The sequence below is a fragment of the Bos grunniens genome, chromosome 9 (genome assembly GCF_055505025.1).
Source record: "Bos grunniens cultivar Pamir isolate PY7600 chromosome 9, Bosgru_T2T1.0, whole genome shotgun sequence".
Classification (NCBI taxonomy): Eukaryota; Metazoa; Chordata; class Mammalia; order Artiodactyla; family Bovidae; genus Bos; species Bos grunniens.
Genome location: NC_141173.1, coordinates 94,885,899 through 94,906,980, shown reverse-complemented (window position 1 = coordinate 94,906,980; position 21,082 = coordinate 94,885,899). Strand labels below are relative to the sequence as shown.

At 44.9% G+C, this 21,082-nt stretch overlaps 2 protein-coding genes and 1 long non-coding RNA gene across 4 annotated transcripts in view; 2 read left to right on the top strand and 1 right to left on the bottom strand.

The window, feature by feature from the left end:
* The window catches only part of TMEM242 (transmembrane protein 242), a 43,266-nt gene extending 24,079 nt beyond the window's left edge, over positions 1-19,187 (top strand). For both annotated transcript variants that reach the window (XM_086318533.1, XM_086318534.1), the window contains one exon: positions 17,994-19,187. In XM_086318533.1, the coding sequence (XP_086174659.1) occupies positions 17,994-18,092 (99 nt within the window). In that variant the 3' untranslated portion in view covers positions 18,093-19,187. The remainder of the gene's footprint in view (positions 1-17,993) is intronic.
* On the top strand, positions 2,729-5,465 carry LDHAL6B (lactate dehydrogenase A like 6B). Its single transcript, XM_086318531.1, has one exon. The coding sequence runs from the start codon at positions 3,857-3,859 to the stop codon at positions 5,000-5,002; it is 1,146 nt and encodes a 381-aa protein (XP_086174657.1). The 5' UTR covers positions 2,729-3,856; the 3' UTR covers positions 5,003-5,465.
* Positions 18,660-21,082, bottom strand: part of LOC147366394 (uncharacterized) — a 40,231-nt gene continuing 37,808 nt past the window's right edge. The window contains exons 3-4 of the long non-coding RNA XR_015133364.1: positions 20,868-21,024; positions 18,660-19,585 (exon numbers count right to left, since the gene is read on the bottom strand). This is a non-coding gene — a long non-coding RNA (uncharacterized LOC147366394). The remainder of the gene's footprint in view (positions 19,586-20,867; positions 21,025-21,082) is intronic.

Here is a 21,082-nt window from a genome sequence, read left to right as displayed (position 1 = left end):
ATGAAAGTCCAGGTGACTTAGTTTACAACCATTCTTGGTTCAGCTGCTCGCTGGTCATCTTTATTTCCTGCTTCCTCCCTCCTAAGTGCTGTAACCAATAGTATTATGGCATAATCCTGCCATCAGCTGTAATATTAAAGTGAATTTGGAATAGATAATTTGAGTTAGATTTTCCATTCAAAAGGAATAATGAGCCACCTAAGATAGAAGGTCATTAGGGAGCTGGTTAACTGTAGCTGACTTTCTCCATTTTGGGGGAGTCCGTCCCTTGGACTGCAAGGAGATCCAGCCAGTCCATTCTAAAGGAAATCAGTCCTGGGTGTTCATTGGAAGGACTGATGCTAAAGCTGAAACTCCAATACTTCGGCCACCTCATGCTAAGAGTTGACTCATTGGAAAAGACTCTGATGCTGGGAGGGATTGGGGGCCGGAGGAGAAGGGGACGACAGAGGATGAGATGGCTGGATGGCATCACCAACTTGATGGACATGAGTTTGAGTGAACTCCGGGAGTTGGTGGTGGACAGGGAGGCCTGGCATGCTGCAGTTCATGGGGTTGCAAAGAGTCGGACACGACTGAGTGACTGAACTGAAGTCATCTCATCTTTTTTAGTTCTTTCCTTCTTATCTCAAGACTTATTATAAATAAAAGGCTGCATTTGAGATACTTTTATAGAGTGTTATTTTTTTCAAAATTGATTTAGTTGTGGCTAAGGGGAAAAACTGAAGAGGCAGCTGTCATAGTGATTGTATTTCTACACAGGTTCAAATTCTAGGAAGAAAATTAATATAGAAGAAGCCATCTAACTAAGTCTTTATGTCCTTGAATTTCATCCTCAAGAACACTTATAAGGAAAATGACTGGTGAAAGGAGTCATTGTAGGGAGAAGGTGGGAGCAGGCATCAGATTAAAACATTTTAAGCTATGACTCAGATAAAAGAAACAGTAGGTATCAGAAGTTGGTGTTTTAAGAGGATTCCTTTAAGATGTCAGCCACCGTTAAATGAAGATCATTTAAAGGATTCCGCTTTTTAATTTGACAAATGGTTACTATATATCTGACCACCAGGGTGAAGAGAATTCATATATGTGGTGCTGTTACCATTTTGTGTATCATGAAGCTTATGCTGTACTGTCTAAACAGGGTGCCAGCAAGTCATCCTGAAATATGATGCAGGAGCTCTGCTAATTACCACACTTTTCTCACCCCTCACCAACTCCCAGGGCCGGGGGGAGCCTGGTGGGCTGCCGTCTATGGGGTCGCACAGAGTCGGACACGACGGAAGCGACTTAGCAGCAGCAGCAGCAACTCCTTTGCTTGTTGTTCCTCTCTTCCTGGACTGCAGCTCAGTGGCAGGAAGAGTGAGAATAGGTTTTCAAGTCTGAATATAAAATACTCATTTTGTCAAGATTTAGTATTCTAAAATGGAATGTATGTATGTATCAGTTTAGTTCAGTTGTTCAGTCGTGTCCGACTCTCTGCAACCCCGTGAATCGCAGCACGCCAGGCCTCCCTGTCCATCACCAACTCCCGGAGTTCACTCAAACTCATGTCCATCGAGTCTGTGATGCCATCGAGCCATGTCATCAAACACGGTATTTTTCTGTACATATACACAGGTGGTTTTTCTCCCCTGTGAGGAGCCTGCATATCCAAGAGCTCCATTTGTCGTTGCTCTTTAGTTGCTCCATGTGTCCAACTCTTCTGTGACCCCGTGGACAGCAACCCGCCAGGCTCCTCTGTCCATGGGATTTCCCAGGCAAAGAATACTTGAGGGGGTTGCCATTTCCTCGAGAGAGAGTCTTCCCAACCCAGGGACTGAACCTACATCTCCTGCTTGGCAGGTGGATTCTTTACCACTGAGCCACCAGGGAAGCCCAAGAGCTCCATTAGGGGAGAGCATACCACTTTCTTATATGAGAGGAAAGCTTTGAGAAATCATTACATGGTCAGACTTTTGTTTATATAAGTGAGGCGAAAGTACCATTATTTTTGTTTGGATTTACATAGTTTATTGGGCTTAAGGGTGTGTGTGTGTGTATGTATGTGTATACAAATATATGTACACTGTTTCATCAAATGTAAATTTTTTATTTTGTTAGAAATTTGAAAGGAAGTTCATAAGACTGACCAGAGATATGCAGAGGAATGTAAGATATACTGATACCATGTTGCACTAACTACTTTAATCCACAATTTGATTTGTGCCTGGGTCAAAATTTGCCATTTTAAAGACATTTAAGATATATTATCATCATCTTTGGCACCCCACTCCAGTACTCTTGCCTGGAAAATCCCATGGGCGGAGGAGCCTGGTAGGCTGCAGTCCATGGGGTCGCTAAGAGTCCGACACGACTGGGCGACTTCACTTTCACTTTTCACTTTCATGCATTGGAGAAGGAAATGGCAACCCACTCCAGTGTTCTTGCCTGGAGAAGCCCAGGGACAGGGGAGCCTGGTGGGCTGCCGTCTATGGGGTCACACAGAGTCAGACATGACTGAAGCGACTTAGCAGCTGCAGCATCATCTTTTTACTTGAGAAGTCATTTGTCATCGGGACTCTTGACCAGGAGCTTCCCTTTTCATGAGATAAGTAACCCTCCGAGTTCTTACTGTTTGGCTCACAGTGGGCTCCTTCCCTCTGTCGTCAGGATCCTGTGACTCCCCCACAGTTATGGTCCTAATAGGCATAAGGGCAGGGGAACTCTTTCCAAATAGAAGGTTCTTTTTTTTTTTTTTTTTTCTCCAAAAATTTTATTTAAAAAAAAATCACATGCTCCCCATCCTGAACCCTCCTCCCTCCCAACCTCCCCATACCATCCCCCTGGGCCTTCCCAGCGCACCAGCCCCAAGCATCCAGCATCGTGCACTGAACCTGGACTGGCATCTCGTTTCATACATGACATTTCACATGTTTCAATGACATTCTCCCAAATCTTCCCACCCTCTCCCACAGAGTCCATAAGACTGTTCTATACATCAGTGTCTCTTTTGCTGTCTCGTACACAGGGTTATCGTTACCATCTTTCTAAATTCCATATACATGCGTTAGTATACTGTATTTATGTTTTTCCTTCTGGCTTACTTCACTGTGTATAATAGTCTCCAGTTTCATCCACCTCATTAGAACTGATTCAAATGTATTCTTTTTAATGGCTGAGTAATACTCCATTGTGTATATGTACCACAGCTTTCTTATCCATTCATCTGCTGATGGACATCTAGGTTGCTTCCATGTCCTGGCTATTATAAACAGTGCTGCGATGAACATTGGGGTACACGTGTCTCTTTCCCTTCTGGTTTCCTCAGTGTAGAAGGTTCTTGAAATGGGTACAATGGGAAACAGAAGGCCTGCTTTTCCCGCAGATGCAGGAAAATGGTGCAGGAGGCCATGGGGAGACAAAGGATTCACACCTGGTTGATCCTTGGCAGGAATATCGTTAAGAACATTTAACTGTATTTTCATGTGTATTTAATGGAAATATTTTTATTGGAATATGTTGTAAAAACAGAAAAGTAATCCCAAGGATCTGGGTTGGCTCATTACACATACTAAGTATGTGTAATTCTGTCTCCAATGCATTAGAGAATTGATGGGTTTCTAAAACTTCTAACTCCAGAATTCATTTGCTAGAAGTAGCCTCCCCTCTTGATATTTTATAGAGGCCCTTTAGAGGCCACGCGAGCTCAGCCCGCCTTGCGCAGCCGCAGTAGCGAGCTGGAGAGGCTGTCGCGAGGCCTCGGCTTTGCGCAGCCGCATAGCGGGCTGAGAACTGGCCAACGGTCACAGCTCTCTCCTTTGGAGCTTCTAAGGGCGCCTGCTGCTTTCTGCCTTCACTTCTCAAGTGAATAGCCATGAGCTGGACTGTGGGAATCCTGCGGGCCAGCCAGAGAGCGGGCACTGTGAGGGCGAATTTCCTGTGCCTGGGAATGGCCCCAAGCCCCTGCCCGCCGGCAGCCACCCCCCTCGGGGGCGCCTGGGCCGTGGCCCCCGCGTCCAAGATGGCGACGGTCAAGTGTGAGCTGATGAAGAATTTCACTTCAGAGGAGCCTGTTCGCAACAGTAAGATCTCTATCGTAGGAACCGGATCGGTTGGCATGGCCTGTGCTATCAGCATCCTGTTAAAAGGCTTGAGCGATGAACTCGCCCTGGTGGATGTTGATGAAGGCCGACTGAAGGGTGAGACAATGGATCTTCAGCATGGCAGCCTTTTCGTGAAAATGCCAAACATTGTTTCCAGCAGAGATTACGTTGTCACTGCAAACTCCAACCTCGTGATTATCACGGCAGGTGCACGCCAGGAAAAAGGAGAAACACGCCTTAATTTAGTCCAGCGAAATGTGGCCATCTTTAAATTAATGATGTCCAGTATTGTTCAGTACAGTCCGCGCTGCAAACTGATTGTGGTTTCCAATCCGGTGGATATCTTGACGTACGTAGCCTGGAAGTTGAGTGCCTTTCCCCAAAACCGTGTTATTGGAAGTGGTTGTAATCTGGACACTGCCCGTTTCCGTTTCTTGATTGGGCAAAGGCTTAGTATCCATTCTGAAAGCTGTCATGGGTGGATCCTTGGAGAGCACGGAGACTCGAGTGTTCCTGTGTGGAGTGGAGTGAACATTGCAGGTGTCCCTCTGAAGGAACTGAACTTAGATATAGGAACTGATAAAGATCCGGAGCAGTGGAAAAATGTTCACAAAGATGTGGTTGCTAGTGCCTATGAGATTATTAAAATGAAAGGTTATACTTCTTGGGCCATTGGCCTGTCTGTAGCTGACCTAACAGAAAGTATTTTGAAGAATCTTAGGAGAGTGCATCCAGTTTCCACCAGAATTAAGGGTCTCTATGGAATAAATGAAGAAGTATTCCTCAGTGTTCCTTGTATCCTGGGGGAGAGTGGTATTACTGACCTTATAAAAGTAAAGTTGGCCCCTGAAGAAGAGGCTCGTCTGCAGAAGAGTGCAAAAACACTTTGGGATATTCAAAAGGAGCTTAAGTTTTAAAGTTGTTTAAAACTACCTACCATTCTGAAGTTACTGAAGAAAGATAGTGGTTATGGTCTTGTGTATTCTAGTTTTTGAATAAACTTGAATTCCTAAAATTTGGAAACGGGTAGAGTGACTCCCCTATTTAGCCTCCCCCCGCCCCCACTTTTATTTAGCATCCAGATGCTAGGTTATACTTAACAGTTCCTAAGTGACAGCATCAAATAAGGTGCCAATGATTGTACCAACTGTACCAGTCATTATACCAGTGATTTACCAGTCCTTGCTTTATGTGTGTGTGTGCATGTAGAGTTGCCAATTGTTAAAAAAAAAAAATGTGGGATGCAGGTGTTTGTTGTGTTACAGAAATTCTGATTCTTTTCATTAAGTACATGTTCATTCTTTTGTTCTGAGTGCCTTATTGCTATGTTCACTTATAAGTAACTTCCTGTACAGTGTGAAAATAAACGTATACACGGAAGCTCTGTTATTGAGCCATCAGTATCTTCATTCCCCTGTGACAATCTATCACCCAGGCTTTAAAAAAAAAGCATCATAAAGTGGGAGTGCAAGCAGGTCCTGTGTGTTCTGTGTTTGTGCATGCTCATCTATGTGTGCCAGTGAAGCAGGATCATTAGGTAAAATGTGAAAATGATAGTGATTTGGTTGGTAACTATTATAAAGTATTTCTTAATATATATATATATATAATTGAAGTATAGTTGACAGTGTTTCAGGTATACAGCAAGGTCATTCAGTTTTATATATATATATATATATGTTATTTTTCAGATTTTCTGTTACAGGTTATTACAAGATACTATAGTTCCCTGTACTATACAATAAATCTTTGTTGCTTGCTGCATATCTTTTAAAATTAGAAATCTAGCATTCTAGTCATATGAAGTCAAACAAGTGGAGTCAAAATGTCATAATTTTTTTATTATTTAGTGAAGTGAAATATAAAGCTTTCAGGAAGAGGCCTGACAGTCAAAGGTGGTTCAGTTACTAAAAATAAAGCCTGATTGAAATAGTTTTAGAACTGCTGCTGAGAACCTGACCTGTTAGCACCTTAAATCAAGAAGCATGTTATAAATTGTTCTTATTGGGCTGAGTCTTAGCTGCAGAGCATGCCCTGGCCCTAAGATACTCTAGGGTCATCCCTGTTGCTCAGTTTACTGCACATTAACAGAAAGCTTTTGCTTTTGAATTGTGCCCTGTTGTTAATCATTGTCATAATAATTGACCATTTTTTAATGAGTACTTCAGGGATTGTATTGCTCAGAAAGTTACATGTTCACTTTTTATTCCTAAATCAATTGACTTTACTACAAATTTTAGACTATATGGATGTGATACGGTGAAGGTTTAGGAGAAGGATGCTTGTCTGACCTTTACCTAAATAATGGGACTAATAACTTAGAAAACGAGAATCTTAGCCTTCCTAATGCAAATGAATATTGAATTCATTTTGAATATTGAACATACCATGTAATTTTACATGGTATGTTCAGACATTCTCAGATTTATATGGGTATCAACAGGCCTAATCAAAAATTGAAATATACCAGCAGCTACTCTCTAAATTAAGCCTAGTCCTGCTTAGTCCAGTTTTATTAAGTAGACATAGGACTATAATCCACCCCCAAAAAACTAACTCTTCACTTAACCAAGCTGATCAGAACTCCCACACTAGTTCATTGAAAATATCAAAATGTTCTGATTTCCTCAGAAGCTGTGTCATATAATGGGATTAACCAATGTGCTGAGCTCTCTGAAGGGAAGAGTGGTGGTTTGGTTTTTCCAGGTGATTCTAAAACCTATTTAAGCTTAATTAACACCAGGTTTCTCTTTCCCTTTGTCCAACCCTTAAGTTTTTATTCTCCCATGTTTAAGCCAAATTTAACATAATAGTGAAGGATATCAGAGCCTGCCTTAGGTCTGTTCTGTGATTTCTCTTCACCAGCTATGTCAGTCAGGATAGGCTGGGTTATACTACAGTAAAAGAATAATCCCCAACTGTGTGGCTTCAAGGTTTATTTCTTTCCTAAAATTCACTGGGTTTATGCAACTCTCTAGGGAACCTGTCCTCCACAGGATGGCTTCATACCTCAAGTTTCTTTCATCTTGAGGCACCACTGCAGCACACAGGTTCCCTGATTGCTATGGAAAGGGAAGAGAGGCCGGGAGGCTGGAACACTTGAAATAATATGCTTCACCTTGGAAGTGGCACAGATTTCTTTTACTCATATTTCATTAGCCAGAATGAGTCACATAGTTGCCTAACTTCAAGAGGGTAGAGAAGTATTATTCACTCACTCAGTCATGTCTGACTCTTTGAGACTGCAGAGACTGCAGCACGCCGGGCTTCCCTGTCCTTCACTATCTCCCAAAATTTGCTCAAACTCATGTCCATTGAGTTGGTGATGCCGTCTAGCCATTCTCATCCTCTGTTGACCTCTTTTCCTGCCCTCAACCTTTCCCAGCATCAGGGTCTTTTCCAGTGAGTTGGCTCTTCACATCAAGTGGTCACAGTATTGGAGCTTCAGCTTCAGTCCTTCCAATGAATATTCAGGATTGATTTCCTTTAGGATTGACTGGTTTGATCTCCTTGCTGTCCAAGGGACTCTCAAGAGTCTTCTGCAGCACCACAGTTCAAAAGCATCAATTCTTCAGTGCTCAGCTTTCTTTATGGCCCTACTCTCACATCCATACATGACTACTGGAAAAACCATAGCTTTGACGACAGACCTTTGTCAGCAAAGTGATGTCTCTGCTTTTTAATATGGTGTCTAGGTTTATCATAGCCTTTTTTTCCAAGGAGCAAGCGTCTTTTAATTTCACGGCTGCAGTGACCACCTGCAGTGATTTTGGAGCCTCCCCCAAAAAAAGTCTGCCACCGTTTCCTCACCTATTTGCCATGAAGTGATGGGACCAGATGCCACGCATGATCTTAGTGTTTTGAATGTTGAGTTTTAAGCCAGCTTTTTCACTCTCCTCCTTCACTTCCATCATGAGGCTCTTTAGTTCCTCTTCATATTCTGTCATTAGGGTGGTATCATCTGCATATCTGAGGTTACTAATATTTCTCCCAGCAATCTTGATTCCTTTCAGCTTGTGATTCATCCATCCCAGCATTTCGAATGATGTACTCTACGTGTAAGTTAAACAAGCAGGGTGACAATATACAGCCTTGATATACTCCTTTCCCAATTTTGAACCAGTCCATTGTTCATGTCTGGTTCTGACTGTTGGTTCTTGACCTGCATACAGGTTTTTCACGAGGTAGGTAAGGCGATCTGGTATTCCCATCTCTTTAAGAATTTTCCACAGTTTGTTGTGATCCAACAGAGTCAAAGGCTTTAGTGTAATCAATGAAGCAGAAGTAAATGTTTTTCTGGAATTCCTTTGTTTTTTCTATGATCCAGCGGATGTTGGCAATTTGATCTCTGGTTCCTCTGCTCTTTTTTTCTTTTTTGAAAAATGCCACGGGAATTTTTATTATTATTAACACCAAAAACATTATGTATTGGGGTATAGCCAATTAACAATGTTGTGATAATTTCAGGTGAACAGTGAAGGGACTTAGCCATACATACACATGTATCCAGTTTCCCCCATACTCCCCTCCCATCCAGTTCTCTGCACTTTTAAATCCAGCCTGTACATCTTGAAGTTCTTAGTCCATGTACTGCTGAAGCCTAGTTTGACGGATTTTGAGCATTACCTTGCTAGCATGTAAAATGAGTGCAATTGTGTGGTAGTTTGAGCATTCTTTGGTATTGCCCTTCTTTGGGATTGGAATAAAAACTGACCTTTTCCAGTCCTGTGACCAGTGCTGAGTTTTCCAAATTTGCTGGCATATCGAGTGCAGCACTTTCACAGCATCATCTTAGCATTCTGTATAACATGGTCACCACTGCAAGAAGTACGTATTTCAAGCTAAGTCATTTTTAGGGAAAGCGGGCACATGAGTAGAAGTTGTAGAGGTCTTTCCAGGTCACAGAACTAGAGTGGTATGGGGAAAGAGCCTGGATGTCAGTGAGGCAGTTGTACTTACAAATCAGATCACCATGGGTGGGTTAACCTCTTTGACCTCTGGTTTCTCATATATAAAGTGGTGGTCTTCATTTCTGCCAGAATCGTGAAGGCTACATAAAAGCCTCCTGCTTGGTGAGTCTGGCACATAGGTGATCTTGAATGGCAGACATTATTGTTGTTCAGGCAACATTTATAGTCTTACTCGGTTTTATGAAGAAGCTGAATTTCCAGGTTCTTCAGAATTCCTGTTGGCACTGTAATTATTGATATATCCAAAGGCTTTCTCATCAGTTGGTCCTATAAAGCTTCATTATTCTAACCTCAGCACCGAGGCTGGCAGCCATCCTGTACCTGCAAGTGAGAAAATTGAAGCTAAATGAGCTATACAATGGCAAAGACATTTTAGAACTTGGAGCGCTTAATTCCACTAGCTGTCTATTTATTAGATGCTGTAAGGGTTTTCTCAGATTCATTAAATTGGGGACATAGCCTCAGCTTTTAAGTAATTTTTCAGCACACTATATGTAACACCAAAAGTTTTCATGTTGTTCTTTTCCTTGCCAAGACAGACACGGTAAATGTGTAGTAATACCCCATGGTTCACTCCTGGCATACTGGCTACATCGCCCTTCCAAAAAGCTGTTGCAGTGTGAGTGTGAGTAGTAACATTATTGGAGGCATAATCTTGAATCTATTCTAAACCTAGAATATCAATCAGAAAATCCATATTAGTGACAAATTCCTTGTAATCATTTTCCTATTGTCATAATACTCTGAGAACTGCTGCCTTAGAGACTACTCAGTTCAGTCGCTTAGTCATGTCCGAGTCTTTGCAACCCCATGGACTGCAGCACGCCAGGCCTCCCTGTCCATCACCAACTTCTGGAGTTTACTTAAACTCATGTCCATTGAGTCAGTGATACCATCCAACCATCTTGTCCTCTATTGTCCTCTTCTCCTCCCGCCTTCAATCTTTCCCAGCATCAAGGTCTTTTTCAATGAGTCAGTTGTTCACATCAGGTGGCCAAAGTATTGGAGTTTCAGCTTCAGCATCAGTCCTTCCAATGAATATTCAGGACTGATCTCCTTTAGGATGGACTGGTTGGATCTCCTTGCAGTCCAAGGGACTCTCAAGAGTCTTCTCCAGCACCACAGTTCAAAAGCATCAGTTCTTTGGTGCTCAGCTTTCTTTATAATCCAACTCTCACATCCATACATGACTACTGGAAAAACTGTAGATTTGACTAGATAGACCTTTGTTGGCAAAGTAATGTCTCTGCTTTTTAATATTCTGTCTAGGTTGGTCATAGCTTTTCTTCCAAGAAACAAGCATCTTTTAATTTCATGGCTGCAGTCACAATCTGCAGTGATTTTGGAGCCCCCCAAAATAAAGTCTGCCACTGTTTCCCCATCTATTTGCCATGAAGTGATGGGACCAGATGCCATGATCTTCGTTTTCTGAATGTTGAGTTTTAAGTCAGCTTTTTCACTCCCCTCTTTCACTTTCATCAAGAGGCTCTTCAGTTCTTCTTCACTTTCTGCCATAAGGGTGGTGTCATCTGGATATCTGAGGTTATTGATATTTCTCCAGCGATCTTGATTCCAGCTTGTGCTTCTTCCAGCCCAGCATTTCTCATGATATACTCTGCATATAAGTTAAACAAGCAGGGTGAAAATATACAGCCTTGATGTACTCTTTTCCCTATTTGGAACCAGTCTATTGTTCCATGTCCAGTTCTAACTTTTGCTTCCTGACCTGCATACAGATTTTTCAGGAGGCAGGTCAGGTGGTCTGGTATTCCCGTCTCTCTAAGAATTTTCCAGAGTTTGTTGTGGTCCATACAGTTAAAGGCTTTGGCATAGTTAATAAAGCAGAAGTAAACATTTTTCTGGAACTCTCTTGCTTTTTCCATGATCCAACAGATGTTGGCAATTTGATCTCTGGTTCCTCTGCCTTTTGTAAATCTAGCTTGAACATCTAGAAGTTCACAGTTCACGTACTGTTGAAGAGATTGCTACTTTCTGATGATATTACAGCCTAGCACTGTTGGACACAAACACTGGGACTCAAGGATGAGGTTCTTGGAGGAGTGGGCTCACTGCCCAGCAGTGCTGTTCGTGTCCCAGTCTTTGAGGAGAGCATCCTGGAGTTGGGCAGTATGCAGTGTGGCCCTGTTTAGAAGGGTAGGCTTGTGGTCTGTAACCAGAGAGAAATTATTCTTGGTCAGAGAGGAAGAGGGATAAGGAGGACTGCAGGAAGAATCCCAGAGTCTAGAAAATGCTTCAGAGTGAGACTGAGTTGCTGGATGGACACTCAGGTCCCCAACATGCCCTGTCTTCGCCAGACTTCTCTGGTGTTAGGGTAGGAGATGGTTTTGTGGCAATAGCTGTAATTATTATCTTGGAACTCAGTATATTTACTTTATAATTTGCTTAAATGTACTCAGTCCCTAAGTCTTTTGTCAAGCACATTTTTAAGCAGAGGAATGTTCTGTTGACCTCTGATAGAGTATCACAGAGAGGACCGACACCTCTGATCTGCATATCAGAAATTGAAACAGGCGGAAAAAACTAAAGGTCTTCATTTAACTATCCATGTACTATGAATAGTACAAGCTTAGAAACTTTCTGTGAGCCTTTCTGCTGAAAGTGACTTGAGGCCCTGATTATAAGGAGATGCTGGGTTTCCATTTCCGCAGCTGTTAAAATTTAAAAGGCTTTTTCAGTGAAGTGTAGGTGATACACCCTATTATATAAGTAACAGGAGTACAAAATAGTGGCTCATAATTTGAAAGGTTATACTCCATTTATAGTTATAAAATACTGACCAAATACCGTGTTGTACAGTATATCCTTGTAGCTTATTTTATACCAGTGGTTTGTATGTCTTAATCCCTTACCCTTATATTGCCCCTCCCTCTTCCCTTATCCCAGTGGTAACCGCTGGTTTGTTCTCTGTATCTTTGAGTCTGTTTTCTTTTGTTGTTGTTATATTCACTAGTCTGTTGTATATTTTTAGATTCCACACGTAAGTGAGATTGTACAGTATTTGTCTTTCCCCGTTGGATTTATTTCACTTAGCATAAGACCCCCCAAGTCCGTCCACGTTGTTGCAAGTGGCAAACTTTCATTCCTTTTTACGGCTGATCACAGTGTATACATACCACATTGTCTTCATCTGATCATCTGTTGATGGAGACTTAGGTTGCTTCCATATCTTGGCAATCGTAAATGCTGCTGCTAAACGAGCACTGGGCTGTCTGTATGTTTGAATTAGTGCTTTTTGGATACATTCCCAGGAGTGGAGTTGCTGGGTCGACAGTAGTTCTGTTCTCAGTTTTCTGAGAAGCCTCCATACTGTGTCCCACAGTGCCTACCCCAGTGCCTACCCCAGTTTGCCGGATTACACCAGCAGTGTACAGCTGTTCCCTTTCCTCCACATTCTCGCCAACATTGGTTATGTCTGTTCTTTTTGAAGAGAGCCATTCTGACAGGTCTGAGTTGTTACCTCAGTGTAGTTTTGATCTGCATTTCCCTGATGATCAGGGGTCTTGAGCATCTTTTCATGAGCCTGTTGGCCATCTGCATGTCCTCTCTGAAAAAATGTCTATTCATGTCGTCTGCCCATGTTTAATTGGGTTGTTTGATTTTGTAAATTATGAGCTGTATGAGCTGTTTATATTTGTTGGATATTAACCCTGCGTCAGTCATATCATTTCTCCCATTCAGTAGGTTGTCTTTTTATTTGTTGATTGTTTCCTTTGTTGTACAAAACCTTTTAAGTTTAATTAGGTCTCATTTATTTTTGCTTTCATTTCCTTTGCTTTAGGAGACAGGTTTAAAAATGTATTGCTGTGATTTATGTCAAAGAATGTTCTGCTTATGTTTTCCTCTAGGAGTTTTATAGTTTCCAATCTTACATTTAGGTCTTTAACCCATTTTTAAGTTTTTGTGTATGGTGTTAGAGAATGTTCTAATTTCATTCTTTCACTTGTCCGGTTTTTCCCAGCAGCACTTACTGAAGAGGCTGTCTTTTCTCCATTCTGTTTTCGCCTCCTGTGTTGCAGATTGAGTGACCGTTGCATGGGTGTCTCTCTAGGCTCTTCTGTCCCAGTATCTGCGTGTCTGTTTTTGTGTCAGTACTGTACTGTTTTGGTTGGCCTCCAGTCCAGTTGGTTGCCAGACCCTTGTGTGGAAGCTGCCAGCTGCTGGGCCGGGTCACGAGGCAGCTGACTGCAGAACCTCAGGGGGCCCTGGGGCTAGTACTGGCGTGTGGAGTCAGAGTCTAGAAGATTCTGGGGCTGCTGTCTGCCCATTGCAGGGTGAAACCAGGTCCTGGACTCAGTGCTCGCTCTGCCGGCAGGCGGGGGTCTCAGGGCTGCTGTCAGACCCCTGGTGGGGTCGGGGAGGCAGGGGAGACGGTTCCTGACTCAGTGCTCGCTCTGCTGGCAGGCGGAGCCGGCCCTGGAGTCTGGTTACAGGGCCGAGGGTCTCAGGGCTGCTGTCAGACCCCTGGTGGGGTGGGGGAGGCAGGGGAGACGGTTCCTGACTCAGTGCTTGCTCTGCTGGCAGGCGGAACTGGCCCCGGGTCTGATTATGGGTCTCAGGGCTGCTGTTGGGTCCCTGGGCGGGTTGGGGAGGCAGGGGAGACGGTTCCTGACTCAGTTGGGCTGGCCTAGTGCTGGGGAGACGGGCTCCACAGGCTGCGCGACTGTAGTGTTCCTGCATCTGGTGCCTGCCCCTGGTGGAGGCGGCTGGTCTGGAGGCGAGATCAGGCTTCCTGGATGGCAGGGCCGGGTCCAGGGGACTCTGGGGCCGGTGCCTGCCCACTGATGGGTGGACCGGGGTCCTGGACCCTCTGGTGGACAGGGCTGTGTCTAAATGAGGCGACTGGGCTCCGGAGGTCTTAAGGCAGCCTGCCTGCTGGGGGGTGGGGCTCGCCTGGCCTGAGGTATCCCAGCAGTGGGTCAGGTCTTGGCGCTGAGGAGCTACAGGGAGGGTCCCACGCTGGCGCCACCAGCACCAGTGTCTAGTGGTAGAGGGAGCTCCCAAGAACGGCTGCCCCGTGTCTGTGCCCCACTGTGAGCCGCAGTGGCCTCCTAGCTCTCCAGGGGATGCTCCAAGACCAGCAGCTAGGCTGACCAGGCTCCTGTCAAATGACTGCTTTTGTCCTGGATCCTGGAGTCTGTGAGATGCTGTGTACATCCTTTAGGAATGAAGTCTCTATTTCCCCAGTCCTCTGGGATGCCTGAAATGAAGCCCCACTGGCCTTCAAAGCCAGATTCCCTGGGGACTTGCCTTCTGGTGAAGGACCCCCAGGCTACAGAACCTGGCTTGGGGCCAGAACTCCCGCTTCTCTGGGAGAGCCTGTGCAGAGTATTGGTTCTGTGGGTCACCCACCTGGGGATGTGAGGCTTAACCGTATTACCGGTCCAGCATTCCCCCGCGTCCTGTTGTGGGCCCTTCTTCACGTCTTTTGTGGTAACAGATCTTCTCTGGCAGTTCTAGTCTTTTCATCGGTGGTGGTTCTGCAGGTAGTTGTGACGCTGGTGTGCTCCTGGGAGGTGTGCTCAGGTCTTTCTGCTCTGCTGTGTTGGCTGGACTCCTCCACGGCTGTAAATACAGGGCCACATGGTGCTCTGTATCCCACTTGTCTCCCTCCCTTCACTGGGCTCGGAAGCCTGTCTGTTCCTAGTTGGCTGTTTTTCAGATATGATTCCTTCTAATGGTTCAGTTACTCACTTACGATCCTGGGAACAAGTAAATCATCCTTGGGAAATCAGATCAAAGAAAAAAGAATGGGCCAAGAAGAGGAAATGGGAGCACAACCTAACCCTAACCACATTCCTGCCTCCGCCTTCGCAGCGACTGACCTCCTTCCATCTCCCCGAGAAGGCGGGACGGTAGATGATTCTGTTCAGTCTTGGTGGCTGATACCCCACCAGAAAACCCTGTCATTAGGCTTGGCTGTAACAGATGTTCCACGAGAGAGGCGACAGGAAAGAACCAAGCAGCACATTGCAAACCCTGGCCAGAGGCGCCTTTCCACTGAGAAAGTCTGCAAGGCCCTTCAAGGGGGCACTCTTGGGCATTTTGGACGAAGCAGCTCTTTTTGTGGGCCACCCTAGACACTTAGCATCCCTGCCCCCAGCCCAACGGTGATCCCCTGTGACTCTGACGGCCCGACTGTCAGGACTCTCTATTTAGAGAACTTCTTCCAGTCGTCCCCCCGACGCCCAGGGACAGAGTACTGGAAACCTTTCATGCAGGGTTCATCACAGTACAAACTAGAGAGCTGCATGGAAGAGGGGGTTGGGGGGAGACATAAATACCATGGGGTGTGTGTGTCAAGACTGGTGTCTGGGACCCAGACGTGGAGAGGGCGGTCCTGGACCTACAGACCTCTTATGATAGATAACCTTATGTGTCTTCAGGTATCAGAATACTTAAACCAAAATGATGTGACTGTAAATTAATGCTTTTGACAAACATACCATAATACTTACATCCACATGAGCTCTGTTCCTGGAACACCGTATTTTGAAGCTGCTGCAGTGACAACAGCTAAGGTACACTGAGCACCACCAGCTGTGCCTTTCTGTGCGTTACCTCAGTCCTCTCAACTCTGTAAGCCGGCGAGTATCTCCATCCTGCACACATGAAATCTGCCCCTTATCGAGAGTAAGCAGGCTCCCCAAGCAGGTGAGTTGGGCTTTGAACAGAGAGGTCTACTTGATACCAGGGTCTGTGCTAACGGCGGTGCTACCATGACTGGAGTAAATGCCTTGGAATTGACAAGTCCCGAAGGGGATGCACCTCCTGAATTGGGAAACAGCACAAGGGTTCAGCTTCTGATTGAAATTAAGTAAGCATCAACATTAACGGAAAAAAATACTAGCTGACTCTCAAACAGTCACTCCAAGAAATGACTCACATGTTGCTGTGAATCCAGGCTGCTTCAGTTTGAGGAGATCTGTATCCTCGAGAAATAATGGTTGAGTTGTTGTTCAGTTGCTCAGCCGTGTCTGACTCTTTGTGACCCCATGGACTGTAGCACGCCAGGCTCCTCTGTCCATGGGGTCCTCCAGGCAAGAATACTGGAGTGGATAGCCGTTTTCTTCTCCAGGGGATCTTCCTGACCCAAGGATTGAACTAGAGTCTCTTGCATTGCAAACAGGATCTTTGCCGCCTAGCCATTGGGGGAGCCCAGTTGGGGTGTGGCTGACAGGAAGACTGCAGCTCTGTGCTCCTGTGCTTCTGGAGTAGTGTCTTCAGAACAGGACCAGCTAGGTGTGAAGAAAGAATAGGTGTGGAGCTAGCGTCACCTATGGTAAAGACTACCCACCTCCTGTAAATTAGTATCCCTGCCCTCGGGCCGTGTACAGAGGTGGACTTGACCCTGCATGTCAGGATCCCCCAAACTCCTGCTCCAGGTGCGAGATTCCAGGTTACTGTCTGCCGGGAACACCTTTACGTAGATTCCTCAACACTGTCGGTGCATAAGAACATTCTACTCTATCTGCCATTCATTGATTCCTCCTTAACCCTTATGGCAGAAAGTGAAGAGGAACTAAGGAGCCTGTTGAAGAAAGTGAGAGTGAAAAAGGCTTAAAGCTCAACATTCAGAAAACTAAGATCATGGCATCTGGTCCCACCACTTCATGGGAAATAGATGGGGAAACAGTGGAAACAGTGTCAGACTTTTTTTGGGCTCCAAAATCACTGCAAATGGTGACTGCAGCCATGAAATTAAAAGACGCTTACTCCTTGGAAGGAAAGTTATGACCAACCTAGATAGCATATTCAAAAGCAGAGACGGTACTTTGCCAACAAAGGTCCATCTAGTCAAGTCTAGTCAAGGCTATGCTTTTTCCAGTGGTCATGTATGGATGTGAGAGTTGGACTGTGAAGAAAGCTGAGCACCGAAGAATTGATGCTTTTGAACTGTGGTATTGGAGAAGACTCTTGAGAGTCCCTTGGACTGCAAGGAGATCCAACCAGTCCATCCTAAAGGAGATCAGTCCTGGGTGTTCACTGGAAGGACTGATGCTAAAGCTGAAACTCCAATACTTTGGCCACCTCATGCGAAGCGTTGATTCATTGGAAAAGACCCTGATGCTGGGAGGGATTGGGGGCAGGAGGAGAAGGAGACGACAGAGGATGAGATGGCTGGATGGCATCACTGACTCGACAGACGTGAGTTTGGGTGAACTCCGGGAGTTGGTGATGGACAGGGAGGCCTGGCATGCTGCGATTCATGGGGTTGCAAAGTCAGAAACGACTGAGCGACTGAAGTTTCTTCTCCCCACTCCTTCCTTCTGACCCCCAAATTCTTCTAGGTTTGCATAGCCTCAGTAGATTCATGTATTTAGATGGACATCCCATTCTCAAGTGCATCTTTACATATGAAGGTCAACAACATAGGCTGTCTTCTGGTAGGAAGTAAATGTCATTGAGGGTTGATGATAGAGAGCATGTTACCTTTCAGACTTAGAGTTTTGTTATTTAAGTCCCAGTAGACTTGGCACCCCACTCCAGTACTCTCGCCTGGAAAATCCCATGGATGGAGGAGCCTGGTAGGCTGCAGTCCATGGGGTCGCTAAGAGTCCGACACGACTGAGCGACTTCACTTTGACTTTTCACTTTCATGCATTGGAGGAGGAAATGGCAACCCGCTCCAGTGTTCTTGCCTGGAGAATCCCAGGGACGGGGGAGCCTGGATGGGGTCGCACAGAGTCAGACACGACTGAAGCGACTTAGCAGCAGCAGCAGACTTACACTAGGAAGAAATGAGGTCTGTCTCGCTGTCTTCCAAGGCAGCAAGGACAGTCTTTCCTTTTGTTGGTCTTCTTTTGCTTGGTACCCACACCAACGGCGTATCAGTCAGTCAGCAACGGGGTCCATCTCTAATTTTTGCTCTTTTCCCCATCTTTTAACATTTGATGACTGATTTTTTTTCATCTTTCAGATGAAAGACTTTCGAAATAAAATGCAGTCAATATTTCCAGCAATTCCCAAGAACTCTGAGTCAGCCGTTGAGTGGGAGGAAGCACTGAGATCCAAATGAGAGGAGCATGGTGGATGAAGTCTGGACGAGTGCTGCGGGGAAGGCTGGCTTTGGAGCTGCCGCAGCCCCGAAGGGACTCGAGTCAGCTCTCCTCAGGAACACGCAGTTGCTGACTGAGCCTCTGGGACGGACCGCGTTCAGCGTCCTCACAGAAGCCTGCCGTCATGACTGGGTGCTGCTCCTTTACAGCTGATCTGGTTATGGTCACAGGAGGGGGAGGGGGTTAGGGTTAGCAAAGTTTGAAAAGTTAGGAAGACTCTTTAAAAATAACCACATGGGTACCTTCTCTAGGTGAAGGAAATCCCAGGGGAAATACTTCCATGCCTGTAAAAGTTGAAAGCCACGATTTCTACCTGAAGAAAATAATTATGTATGATGGAAAATCTTTATGAACAGAAAGTGGTACCTCAGTGTGTCTAGTTAATAAGTTTTAGCAGCCTTGCTTGTCAGCATGTGGCTGTCAGAGCGCGGAGGACTCGCTCCTGGAAGAGTCCCGCCCTTCAGGCAGTGGCGTGGCGCTGCTGCCCTGAACACACGCTGTGGTGTGTGCGCTAGGTATCACTTTAAGGCCCTGTAAACCTGTACCTTCTTAGATAAGCCGCCAGTAACAGAGTGTGATAACCTGAAAGGATAATCATGCAAAAACAATGATACTCTGCGTATAAAAAGTCCTTTTTTGACAAGTTGATTCTGGGCCCCTAAACACTGCCTGGCAGTTTGTAGTTTTATCTCAGTTGTCAGTATTAAAATAGACCAATTATCACCTATCTTAACAACTATTTTTAACCAGAAATGTACCTGCCTGAGTATTGAGTCTCCAGGTGAATTAAAATTTTTTAAAGAAACGTTTACTATGTCAGTATGTCCAGAAAAATAACCTCTGGTTGAATATCATTGTGTATTTTCTTTATAATTGCTTAGGCTCTAATTAGCAATCAGTTTAATAAAGTACATTTGAAATTTATCTCTTATAATGAAACCTTTAGTTTTAAGAAAAAGTTTAAATGAAATGTCAAGTACATAATTAACATTTTTCTCTGGACTATCTTACCCTGTTAAAATTGCGGTATTGTTAATTAAACAGGTGTAATCAGCGTCTGGGATTCATATGTAACCTGTTTAAAATCCAAGACTTTTTAAAAAAGGATTGTGAAATTTATCAGGGTATGTAAAGTAGCAAAAACTCTTCACCCACCTTTCATTTTTAACTAAATCTCTGCAACAAAATACCTCTAGTCTTTGAATGAAATGAAGGAAGCAAAGACGGGAGGAAAACTGAGCAGGTTTTGCCCCTTTTGAGAGTCTCAGCCTGGGTGGCTGGTGGGCGCGCGCGGAGGCCTAAAGGAACCAACATTTACATGCCTGCGTTTACAAAGCCCTTCCCATACGCGTCTCTTGTCCTTGAGGGGTAGCGGGGGACTCCCATAGGTGATGGTGAATCACCTGCTGCAGAGAGGCTGATGGGGACAGGCACCAAGAGGCTCCAGCTGCATCTTCAAAGCAAAAATAAAGTAACAGAGACGAAAGTTAAAAGGAAGCAGTATGAGTAAAGTGGTTTTCTCCTGCAGTCAGAACTCAGATATCAGAAGATGTAGTCATTTGTCTATTCCATTTATACCAGAGGCATATTGTTAAATTGGTTAATGGAAAGGAAAAATGTTTAACAGATAATGTTATTCTTTATGTGAAGTACCATCTGTGTACTGATTTCTGAATGTTCCTGGATATGGAAGAGAGGAAATGTTATGGAATTTCAAGTGTGCCTCCTCTGCTGTCTGTGTCTCGGGTAGAGTATGACAAACATAATCACATTTATCTCCCGGAGCATAAAGAGTTTTAATCACCCTATTAACCAGGATGACATTTTTCACAGACTTAAAAAGGAGTAGAACAGACGTTATCTCCCCATAAGCAATCCATTTCATGGAGGCTGAGCACTAGAAACTCTGTAAAGGGTGGGTAACACCAGCCATTTCCATTTCACGTGCAAGCCAGCGTTAAGGCGGCTCCCGTTAAGAGTGCTGCGCACCCTGCTTGAGCATTAAGCTTTACATTTAGACCCTGCGCGCCAAAAGAGCTATTAGAGAAAGCAGTGCAGAACATACAGAGGAAAACGCGACGGGCAGGGAGGGGTGGCTTCCAAGACCTCGGGATTCGTGCCAGGATAAAAAAAAACACGTATTCTGGTAAGTTCTAGCTGCCTTGTAAAGACATATCCATGGGCTGCTGCTGTTTTCAGAGTCAAGAAAATGTGGTTTGTGAACAAACTGGGAATGAAAAATGGGTCACAGGCCCTGCCTCACAGGCTGCCCAGCGGCTGGGTTCTATAAGAAACAGCAGAGCGAGTGAGCCCCGCCGCCTGGGCCCCGCGTAGCTGAGGCGTGGCCGCGGGTGACCCCACTCCATCTGCGCCGACACAGGCTGGCACGGGGAAAAACCTACCTCAGCCACTCAAAGGGCGGCCCCCGATCACCTCGCCTGTCGTACATTATGCTTCGTCTCATGGATAGTGTGGGACCCGGCTTGCAAATTAATCCTTGCAACCTACAGGGAACGTCTGAGAAATGAAGTGGGGTGGGGAAAGCCCAGGGGGACAGAAGTAATTAAAATCCACTGAATTTAGTGACTTCACTGGGGGCAAAATTTAATCTCTCCCAGGTTCACTTCTGTATGGCCTTCAAAACAAACACTTAAGTCCAAATGAAAATCAGCCAGGGAAAATACAAATTTTCTCCCATGAAAGCTAGCAAAATATACATTTTCATAGTATTTTACCATGTTCAAGTGAGACGTTTTTCCTTTCTGCGAGTCACTTGAGTACGATGTCAGGTATGTCGGTCTCTGTGTTGGTGTTATCAGGATTAATTATCAAAGCTGTGCTTCTGTGAGTCTGGAAGGGAAGGCAGCGTCTCCCACAAGCAGTGACATTAATCTGTAACAGCGAGTGAGGCTGATGGCAGATTTCATCTGCGGGCAGACAACTCAGTTTT

Coding starts and splice junctions, on each gene's coding strand:
- LDHAL6B (XM_086318531.1), top strand. CDS start 3,857: ATGAGCTGGACTGTGGGAATCCTGCGGGCCAGCCAGAGAGCGGGCACT.